This window comes from Haliotis rufescens, unplaced genomic scaffold (genome assembly GCF_023055435.1).
Source record: "Haliotis rufescens isolate VD_foot unplaced genomic scaffold, xgHalRufe1.0.p SCAF_29, whole genome shotgun sequence".
Classification (NCBI taxonomy): domain Eukaryota; kingdom Metazoa; phylum Mollusca; class Gastropoda; order Lepetellida; family Haliotidae; genus Haliotis; species Haliotis rufescens.
This window is the reverse complement of record NW_025963990.1, coordinates 3,679,572-3,691,706: the sequence shown is the minus strand read 5'-3', so window position 1 is coordinate 3,691,706 and position 12,135 is coordinate 3,679,572. Positions and strand designations below refer to the sequence as shown.

The following is a 12,135-nucleotide window of genomic DNA, read 5'->3' as shown; positions in this document are numbered from 1 at the left end:
ATATTCCAGGTAGGCCTATATGATGGCGGTCTGTAAATAATCGAGTCTGGACCAGACAATCCAGTGATCCCACCATCATCAACATCTTCATCATTGACATAAACATCATCATCATCATCATTGTCACCGTCGTCATCATCATCATTGTCGTCGTCGTCATCATCACTATCATCATCATCATTGTCGTCATCGTCATCATCACTATCATCTTCATCATTGTCGCCGTCGTCGTCATGATCATCGTCATAATCGCCGTAATTGTCATCATCATCATCGTCGTCATCATCATCATCTTCAATCATCATCATCATCATCTGTTTTATCTTCATCATGTATATCACAATTAAACACCATCATAGTAATGAACACCATCATCAGTGACATCATCAACAGGCCTCACCCTTATTTCATTCGTCATGACAGTCACCAGTAATGTCAACATCATCATTAGGGGAATAAACAAAGTGATGTCATTTGATTGTGATGTCATGGTAACTGATAATCAACAGTTTTATCTTCATCATGTACATGACAATTAAACACCATCATAGTAATGAACATCATAATTATCATCATTTTATCCTCGGATAAACACAGAATATTGACATAATCAAGGATTACCTAATGACCTCCAGTGTCACATTTCAAACACATGACACAAATAACAGATGTCAACTCAGTTAATTTTTAGAACAAAACACACTATGTTAAGCCCCATTTGTAACATGTATGAGATTGCTTGCTGTTTTGTCTTTGAATATTGTCACATACACAATCTCTTCCTTGTGGCCTGACACACACTTGCATTGAACAACCCTTCACATTGAATCATGCCTGACACAGAAGTCATGGGATTTAGAACTAAGCCTTGAGGAAAGGATGGACTGATTGGCAATGGCGGCCTTTCTAACATGTGCTTAGAAACAAGAGTGATTGGGAGGGTAGGCGTTGTTGTTGTGGGGATTTGAGGGGGTGAGGTTGTAGGGTGGGGTTGTGTCGGAGGGGTGGGGTTGAAGGATCAGGTTGTGAGGGTGGGGGTTGTAGGGGGTGGGTTGTGTTGTAGGGGAGGGGAGGGGTTGAAGGATCAGGTTGTGAGGGTGGGGGTTGTAGGGGTTGTGTTGAAAGGGTGGGGTTTTGTTGGAGGGGTGAGGTTGAAGGATCAGCTTGTCAGGGTGAGGTTGTAGGGTGGGGTTGTGTCAGAGGGGTGGGGTTGAAGGATCAGGTTGTGAGGGTGATGTTGTAGAGGGTGGGGGTTGTAGGTGAGGGGTTGAAGGATCAGCTTGTCAGGGTGAGGTTGTAGAAGGTGGGGGTTGTAGGGGTTGTGTTGTGTTGTAAGGGTTGGGTTTTGTTGGAGGGGTGGGGTTGAAGGATCAGCTTGTCAGGGTGGGGTTGTAGAAGGTGGGGGTTGTCAGTGACCAGACACGGGGGTGGTTCACTGTGTGCAAGCAAATCCCCAACGATACAATTCTCATTGATTCTCACTCAGCAATATTCCAGCTATATGACGGTGGTTTGTAAATAATCGAGTCTGGACCAGACAATCCAGTGATTGACATTATGAGCATCGATCCACGCAATTGGGATCGATGACATGCATCAACCAAGTCAGCGAGCTTGACCACCCGATCCCATTAGTCGCCTCTTACGACAAGCATAGTCGCCTTTTACGGCAAGAATGGGTTGCTGAAGACCTACCCCCCCCCCACCCCCCCCCCCCCCCCCCCCCCCGGATCTTCACAGGTCCAATTCTCATTGAAGATCCCAAGTTAGGTATACTTCAAAATCAATAAGCACCAAACCTATATGACAATGTACACAGAGGACTGTTGAGATTGTTTACATATCATAAATGCTTGAATAGTTAAGATAAACATGATGTTGTATCAGGTATTTGTTGTATTAACTACATATTAACAAGGTCACTACACATTACTTTAAGGTCACTGGACCATGAACTTCAAAGGGATATACATGCACAACCACCCTGTCACGGAGCGTGCCTAATTCTGGCTGACAATGGACTCACAGATTGACTGCTCAGCCAAATTAAATATATTTCTGGGCCATTAGAAGACTTAAGTTGGTGACACTAAACTCTAAACTGACAAGAAGTAAAACCCAATATTTACACCTTGGAAGTACACTGCTCAAAAGAAGTTAAGAACATCTAATTTCTTTTAGATTTCTATAGTTATTGTTTTCTTGTTTGTTGTTTAATGTCTCACTCAACAATATTCCAGCTGTAAATAATCGAGCCCGGACCAGACAATCCAGTGATTGACATCATGAGCATGGGTTACGATGACATGCATCAACCAAGTCAGCGACCATCCGATCCTGTTTGTCGTCTCTTACTTACAGATTAACTAAAGTCATATGAAAAAATTGGTGTTTTTTTTAACTTCATTTGAGTAGTTTATTGCGTCTGTAACTAAGGAACCCTTTATGAAAGTTAAATAATCAAATTGGGGTGTATGTATATTACAGACAGGTTGTTTTGAGTCAGTGTTTATTCATCGTACATGTTATACAGATATGGGTGAACATCAAATAATAAAGTAACATATTTGGAACGCGTCATGTTCATAGAACGCAATATGTACATTGAATTTTTTTTGTTATTATGACATTGTTACTTGTCACTAACAAAACAAATTTCTTCATACTTGGATAATGAATATAATATTTATCAATGAACTTTTTTTTCAGTTCAACATACAGTGGACAGATTAAATTTTTTTTATAATTTTCTACGGTGTTTAAATTACAAATCACAAAACTGACAAACATTCACTTCATATCCCCATATATCTTCCCTTCTCCATAATGAGTTCGTGAGCTATGTTTGTTTGAAATCATGATGACTTTGCCTATTTTAGTTTGAGGAAATCAAAATAACATGTCCTGCCATGTCACTTAGCCCTGTTGTGTGTTTCACAGCAGGAGTTTTATCTGATAACTGAATGCACACTGTTGAAATTTATATATATCTTAAAGATATACAAATGTGCCTTCATTAGATGAAGATTTGCATGTTTTTGGTTGCTGGATGAATGATAGAGAGAGGTATGGGTGAATGACGAAACTGTATGGTTTCTCAGTAAATGAATGAGAGAAGGATGAATAAAAGAGGGACAGAGAGTGGGAAGGAAGACAGATGGGAGGAATGGTAAATGCCAGAGTGGATGATAGACAGAGATTTGATGGGTGGAAAGGTGAGGTCGGGTGAATCAGGATTTTTTTAGTGCTTGCCCACTGAGATACCAAGCTACAGTTTATCAAATACCCCACACCGAGCAGACCAGCCCTTCTCTTATCCCCTTAGGGGCGGTGGTTAAAGCGTTCGCTCGTCACGCCGAAGACCCGGGTTCGATTCCCGACATGGGTACAATGTGTGAAGCCCATTTCTGGTGTCCCCCGCCGTGATATTGCTGGAATATTGCTAAAAGCGGCGTAAAACCATACTCACTCACTCACTCACTCACTCACTCACTCTTATCCCCTTAATGCTGAACACCAGGCAGGGAAACGACAAGTAGCATCTTTTAACATCTTTTGGTATGACACCGAGGTTGCCAGATGGGAAGAGGGATGGATGGATGGATGGAGTGGCGAAAGGAAGGAAAAAGAGGAAAATTGGTGAATGACAATACTGGACGGGTGGGTTATCATATGGAAATAAGGAAGGATTAAGAAAGGGATAGATGGATGAATGAAAAAAAAAGATGGGTCGGTTAATTCATGGAAAGTGGGATGGGTGTCCAGATTGATGGAAAAAAGGATGGATAGGGGAGTAGATGATTGGAAAGGGATAGAAAGAAGGATTGATGCATGATTGATGAAAAAGGGATAGAGAGAAGGATGATTAAAAGATAAATGGAGAGAGAGAGAAAGCCAGAGAGAGAAAGTGAGAGAGGGTGTATATATTGATTGAAAGATTGAAAGAAGGATGGAAGTATAGTTGATGGCAAAATGCAAAGATGGATGAACGGAGAAATATAAACAGGTGATAGATGCTGTAATAAGTGTATAAATGTGTAGAGCATCGACATGGAGAGAAGAAGAATGTAACATTTCGACGGAGAGATAGCGAACTACTCACGCAGCGCACATGTATATATCTATATGTGCACAACACATGACATAAGACGGATACACAGAGACACAACGTCACGGCTAGTTACATGTGTCGATCATCAAAACGGACTCCATTATTAATGAGCTACAGCACACACATGTTAAGGTATAATTGCTAGGCCTCATTTAACATTACACTTACAGTAGTACATGTTGCATACCCAAAAAAGGCAAATGTCAATTTATAGCAGAAAACAAAACAGACACATACCTTGTTTAGATTTTGGATGCCTCTCTTTCCGTTTCTTAAGATAAGCGCGTTCATACATGGTAAATATCCAAAGATGCTAAAACAGTTATTTCCATCCACAGCAAAGCTTCCTTACTGTCAATCTGCTAGAAACTCCAGACTGTGTGATTTACCGGGAGAGAGGCTGTGAGGAGCTTGCTGACACTGGCACACAGTCCGTGCTCTGATTGGCTTGTATTGATTTTGTTATGCAGTAATACCCGTATCGCAGAGGTAACATTTTCCCAAACAAAGGGTAACAACACTGTATGTCAATTGTTGAAATATTCAATAGTTGAATGAAATCAGGGTCACGGTCCGGGATTACGAAGGTCGGGGGTTAAACAATGTTTATTTCAGCATGGGGGGATATGTTGACAGTGATTATCGTGGCATCCCATTGTAAACAAGTCCTTCACGTCGCTCTGTCACGTTCATATGTTCTCCTGCTGTCTCAGTAAGCTGAGCTTGTGATTCCGGTTTTTGATGACGTTTATTTTAGTCTTTTATTTCAAATATGCAGGAAACATAAAAAACATGTTTTGCCTTTTGAAGCATTTGGGGTACAAGTGCAAATTGTGCAAAACAAATTACAGGAAATAGCTAGAATTGTTCTTCTTAAAATTCAAAATATCTAACATTGTTTGCAATCACAATAAAACAATCAGATGACTTTCATTTTTTCTATGATATACTATCAACTTACCGTATTCGACATAATAAGCGCCCAGGGCGCTCTCAAAATTAGAAATAGGGGGCTCTTATTAGAATATTATTTTCTGTAAAAACAACAGAGTTCAAAGAGCGTAAATTTCGTGGTTTATGCTGAAATGTTTATATGCGACAGATATATTTTCCAGAATTTAATTGCCCATAATTAAGGGTGCATATAACAAAAGTATTATGCACGAATAAACAGTCTTGTGTACCTTTATCAATCGGAAGGAGTGCTAATTGGGATTGTTCATTAGCCAGTATATGAGCAAATATCGCCGTGGGCGCTTATTAGATCGGGGTGCTTATTACGTCGAATACGGTATATGAATTCTTATAATTTTTTACATCGTATATTTCTTCAAATATTTAAAAAATATTTCTTATTAAATCACGTCCAAATAAGTGTAACAAACACGTTTTCAAATTGCTAATTCCTTTTGATAACAGCTGATTCTCTTGATAATTTTATTTCTTTGAAACATGCATATCCAATATGGAGAAACGGGAAAACAATGCAAACAGTTTTCTAATGATTTTATGATCAACAAAAATCTCATAAAAATGACCCAAACAAACTAAATCATGCCAGCATAGTCAAGCAGTACCTTTGTCCACAACAACAGGCATCCAGACAATAAACATTGACCAAACTAGCATCACAAAACCTCTTGTTCGTTAATATTATTTTTTCCAATAATCCTCATTTCTAAATACATTTTGCAGAAGAGTGACCCTTGATGAATATAATGAGCGGCACAACCAGGTGGCAATTTTCTCAATTTTGATGTTTTCTGGTGTGTATATAAATCCAGAAATCAATGCACAAGACAAAGACAATTTTGAACGCATCAGATAAAAAAGTTGACAGTGTACAGGACCCTGTTCTGGTGCAACAGGCTTGTCAATGAATGGATTACTGTGAAAGCTGGTTTTTTGTTCTACACTATGGCCAGAACACTCGGGATTGTTTTTTATTACTTTTATGACACTTAATCCTTCAGGTGTTCTGGTCCTACTGTTCCACTGCAGCAGGTTTGGTAATTAACTGCTGATAGAATCAGTGATTCTACATGGTCACTACCCTGCTGATTGTATTTCTGGACTGTGCTTTGTGTCGATCTGCAATTTATGATATTGCTGTATACTCACTATGGAGCAGGAAATGAATCATAAATATATCACCACCCATCATATCTTCATCACATCATCACCACCCACCACCACAATCATCATCATCACCACCATCATCATCATTGTCCATCATCATTATTGCCTCATTCTGCAATTTATATTGCTGTATACTCCCCATGGAGCAGAAAATGAATTATAAATATATCACCACCCATCATATCTTCATCACATCATCATCACCCACCACCATCATCATCATCATCATTGCCCATCATCATCATCATCATCATCATCATTGCCTCGTTCTGCAATTTATATTGCTGTATACTTCCCATTGAGCAGAGAATGAATTATAAATATATCACCACCCATCATATCTTCATCACATCATCATCATCATCATTGCCTCGTTCTGCAATTTATATTGCTGTATACTCCCCATCGAGCAGAAATGAAATATAAATAAATAGCCACCACCATCATCATTTGCAGCAACGAATTTAACAAGTAAAAACCAAAATTCAATATTGCAATTTCTCATTCCCATCTGAACAAGCTTACATATATTTCAAATATTTCTTTCTGATTACATAATCCTCACACCTATACACAACCTAGATATACAACAAGGTCGCTCCAATACAAACATGGAGAACAATACTCCACTGAACAAACACATGCCTCCTTCACTCCCCCAGTATTCCTCCAAGTGTTGTAATGTCATTAATAAATTAAGCAAACCAATTGCTGCTCAGTGGGCACTGCTCCCAGCCTGCTGATTCCATCAAACTTTAATGTAGAACTAGCCACATTTTCATGGACAAACCAGTAACATAATTATCTTAGCTTGAGAAATTAAATCCATAGGAGCCATGTCTTTCAAACCTAATCAGTTTGTTGTCTTTTCTGATTTCCTTCAAACAGCAAGTGTTATCTAATCTAGCCAATCAATTAAATACATGGGGAAATTACCAATTTGCTGAAAATGGTTCCAAATCTCAAGATTGAAAGGAAACACGCTCTCCCACCCCTCACCCTAAATATTAAATCTTCTTTCTGACAACTTTTGAATAATAAAATTAACACATGTTCAGAGTTAAGTTTTGTTTGTTTGCTTGTTTGTTGTTTAAAGCCACAACCAGCAATATTCCAGCTATATGAGAGTGGTCTGTAAATAATCCAGTCTGGACCAGACAATCCAGTGATTGACATCATGAGCATTGATCCACACAATAGGGATTGATGACATGCATCAACCAAGTCAGCGTGCCTGACCACCTGATCCCGATAGTCGCCTATTCTGGCAAGCATGGGTTGCTGGAGACCTAGTCTAACCCGGATCTTCTCGGGTCTCGGAGTTATGTAACTTGTTAGATATTAAAGGTGTTATCAATATGTACCAAAATCATACATTTTAGAAAGTGTGAACTCCCGTTCATTCAATTAGAGATAATGTAAATGGTTTTAAAAATTAGATTTCATTTTTCAGAATTTTTCAGTTTTCAATAACTTCTATGTTCTAGGGTACAAAAGAGGGGGTGGGGTTGCCTAGTGGTTAAAGAGTAGTACATAGGTAATGATGATTCTGCCGCAGTGGCAGAAGTAGGATTAGCAGTGGTTAATTTTTGTATTGCTCCTATACCTTTCCAATATCCTCGTGGGCTATAGTAAATTTTATCCATTATTAATTAATATTGATAATTCTTTTAATACAAATCATGACGATCGTTGAATAGCATCGTCATTTTTGCATAAAAAATTCCCCCTGTAGTAGCAGTATAGGTATATAAATAAGGCTCCAGTGGGGGTTGTGGCAGAATCACCATTACCTATACTACTTAAAGCGTTCACTTGTCACGCCAAAGATGTGGGTTGGAATCCCAACATGGGTACAATGTGAAAAGCTCATTTCTGTTGTCCTGTTGCCGTGATGTTGCTGGAATATTGTTAAAACCATTCCCACTCACTCACAAAGGAAGATGATTGAGTTTTAGAATGCCTCAGGTGAGACTCTCCATTGCAGTGGAATCCCGTGTGGTGGTGGGATCTCATGAGGAGAGATCACATAAGATAGGATTCAATAAGGTGTTGGGATCCCATGAGGTGTCGGGATCCCGTAAGGTGTTGGAATCCCATAAGGTGTTGGAATCCCATAAGGTGTTGGAATCCCATAAGGTGGTGGTATCCCGTAAGGTGGTGGAATCCCATAAGGTGTTGGAATCCCGTAAGGTGTTGGAATCCCATAAGGTGTTGGAATCCCATAAGGTGGTGGAATCCCATAAGGTGGTGGTATCCAGTAAGGTGGTGGAATCCCATAAGGTGGTGGAATCCCGTAAGGTGTTGGAATCCAGTAAGGTGTTGGAATCCCATAAGGTGTTGGAATCCCGTAAGGTGTTGGAATCCCGTAAGGTGGTGGAATCCTGTAAGGTGGTGGTATCCAGTAAGGTGTTGGTATCCAGTAAGGTGGTGGAATCCCATAAGGTGTTGGAATCCCATAAGGTGTTGGAATCCAGTAAGGTGTTGGAATCCCATAAGGTGTTGGAATCCCGTAAGGTGGTGGAATCCCGTAAGGTGGTGGAATCCCATAAGGTGATGGAATCCCGTAAGGTGGTGGAATCCCATAAGGTGGTGGAATCCCGTAAGGTGGGATTACATAAGGTGAGATCCCGTTAGGTGTTGGAATCCAGTAAGGTGGTGGGATCCCATAAGGTGGGATTCCATAAAGTGGTGGAATCCCGTCTCAGGAGATGTCTCAAAATGTCCGATTTGGAATTTTTTTCACAAAACGTATTTAGATACGGGTGCATAGTCACAAAGAAATGCGAACATTAGAAACTTGTAGTGTAACCATAGAGTTCTAGATAAGTTTTGTCAGTAAACAAAATATCACATGACTAACCACGGGTCCGGGTAGTCCTGTGGGTATCCGGGTCCTACTCAGTACCCACCCAACCCAGGTACCCAAGTTACCCGTCCCAGCCCTAATATAAACGTTTGAATATATTCTGACTTAGCATAAATGGTAAAGTATTAACTACGGATGGTGACCATACAGGTCTCTCTACACATGCGTCAACTATAGATATTTCAACTTGTCTGTCATGTACTGCCATCACAGATACATTGATCAATACATTCTCAACACACTGATAGTTCCTACGTTCACCTGGTGCTAGTGCTGCACTATGACTGTGGAATATATGTATTTTAAAAAAAACAAAAAACAATCTAGATATGCATTCAAAAGCGAATCTAGCCAGTTCTAGCAAGCTCCATTCCACTATGAAATCAGCATCGGGAAAATAAGTCGGGTATTGTGTAAAATAGGATTTAATAGACTACCGTATTCGACGTAATAAGCGCCCAGGGCGCTCTCAAAATTAGAAAAAGGGGTCTCTTATTATAATGTTATTTCGGTGGAAAAAACAGAGTTGAAAGATAAATTTCGTGGTTTATGCTGACAGCCTAAAATGTTTATGTACGACAGATATATTTTTCCAGAATTAAATGCCCATAATTAAGGGTGCATATAACACACGAGTGCATATTATACGCGAATAAATAAGTCTTGTGTACATTGATCACTCGGAAGGGGTGCTGATTGGGATTGTTCACTAGCCAATATCTTAGCAAATGTCGCCATGGGCGCTTATTAGAGCAGGGCGCTTATTACGTCGAATACGGTAAATGTTAGTCCAACCTAGTGCCTGCAGGTGTCATGCACCTAGACTGGTTTCATGCACTGCTGCATCAAAATGTCACCGTAATTCCCTTTGTTTCTGCAGCTTCCCTCAAGTGAACACTGAGGCCATCAATAATCTATTCATTAGGTCCTTGAACTTTCACCACTTTACGGAATATTTACATACAAACTCGACATCAATGTGTCCACGTATTCAAGATGGTTTTTATCATTAACACCAATATTGAAACATGAAATCCTAATCTTCAAGATGTTTGCACACCAACCATCAGAGAAAAATCAAAGATGGTTTTATTTCATACTGCTCTGTGAATACACGATGACGTGTTGATCAATTGAGGTTTTAAATAACGCTTAAATGTTCATGCCAATGTCAGGCCGACCAATTGATCGAGCCAATTTTCTGGTTTCCAAAGAGCAACAATTAACCAACCGACTATCTGCTTTGCAACACAAACTCTTCCGTTCCTGGCATGGCGGCAGGTCTGGTCGATCATAAAACAGTTCTACTGGTGATCAATGTTTACAGGAGGAAAAGTACAAAAGATTCTTCATGTCCACTAACATCCATTGTAATGATTTGATGACACACACCTTCATCTTTCACGCTGCAGTCATTGCGGCAATAACAAAACCATCATCTCAAAAGAATGAGATTTCTTAAGTCAATGGTTAACAAAACCCGACTAGAGAGCCGACAGATTCCTTTATTCAGAACTATGTTTTCTAGCGGATTGACAACTTGGGTTGAGTGACCTGGAACAATGTGGGTCTGCTTGGATGGGTGTGAACGGTTGTAGCGGTCATTTCTTTTGTTGGACACTCGGAGGACAATGGTACAGGAGTCAAACACCTGGTAATGGATGAACACAATGGGGAAGTCTCAGGGAGGAAAGGCTGGCCAGGATGGTTGTAGCCATCACCGGGGCCGTGACTCATTCCACAGTTTTACATGCGTCATACCAAAAGGTGTTTGATGGTGCTTACTGTCACCCTGCCTGTCGTTTGGTACTAGGGTGAAAAAACAAGGTGTAAGTGTAGGCTACTACAAGCACATGCACACACACAGAGGCACACACACCCCACACACATGCACAATAACATGACTACAGGCGTGCCCACACACACACACACATACATAGACACACAGAGATGCACACACCACACAAACACACAAGCACGCACGCATGCATGCACGCACACGCACACGCACACACACGCACACACACACACGCACACACACATGCACAAATACACAAACATACACACGCACATACACAAATATATACACACACACAAACATACACACACGCAAATACATACACACACAAACACACATACACAAACACACACACACACACACAAGCACACACAAACGCACACACACACAAGCACACACACACCACACAAACACTAACTTCCTGATACCATAAGTGACCTACTTATTGATTGAGTCACTTTGAGGTAATCATTAATTTCATTTAATAAAGGTGAATAAGTGATTGCACTTATATAGTGACTTGGTTGATGCATGTCATCGTATCCCAATTGCTTGGATCAATGCTCATGATGCCAATCACTGGATTGTCTGTTCCAGACTTGATTTTTTTTCAGACTGCTGTCATATAGCTGGAATATTGCTGTGTGTGGTGTTAAAAAACAAACAAACAAAACAAACAAACTCAATTATCACAATGTGTGTAATAACTGATATGCATATCCTGATACCACCAGTACCGACAGAACCAAAGTTGAGGAGGTAGATCTTGTGAGTGAGTGAGTGAGTGAGTGAGTGAGTGAGTGAGTGAGTGAGTGAGTGAGTGAGTGAGTGAGTGAGCTGGCTATCAAAAGTATTCCAGTTATATCACGGCGTGTCAGCTTAATGTGGGAGAAAAGCCCGAAGAAGGCAGGTCTCAGACATTTACCCTTCGGTGAAACCCACGAGCATAGGTATGGTGCTGACAAACCAAGAAACAAAACTAGGATTCAAATATAGGAGTCTGGATGTATCTTTCCACACAGCGATTTTCAGCACTAAAGACAATTTGACCACCCACATCCCCAAAAGATCATGTGTCTGAATATGGATAAAATGACATAGAACAAGTCAAATCCGACAGTAGATAATCCCTTATCCAACACTATCCAGCCTTTGACCACTGGGTCTACATGAATGACCTTCACTGACCAATCTGTGCGCTGGGTCACCGGTATCTCA

At 40.3% G+C, this 12,135-nt stretch overlaps 1 protein-coding gene across 7 annotated transcripts in view; it reads right to left on the bottom strand.

Moving 5' to 3' along the window:
* Window positions 1–12,135, bottom strand: part of LOC124144419 (rap1 GTPase-activating protein 1-like) — a 345,341-nt gene that overhangs the window by 289,817 nt on the left and 43,389 nt on the right. For 5 of the 7 annotated variants that reach the window (XR_007223059.1, XR_007223060.1, XM_048402789.1 and 2 more), the window contains exon 1: window positions 4,349–4,477. The exons of the other annotated variants lie outside the window; for them this stretch is intronic. Coding sequence is in view for 3 of the 5 variants with exons in the window: in XM_048402789.1 (XP_048258746.1) it covers window positions 4,349–4,406 (58 nt within the window). In the remaining 2 variants the exon portion in view is untranslated. Of the gene's footprint in view, window positions 1–4,348; window positions 4,478–12,135 lie in introns of those variants that run through there. 7 annotated transcript variants of the gene reach the window in all.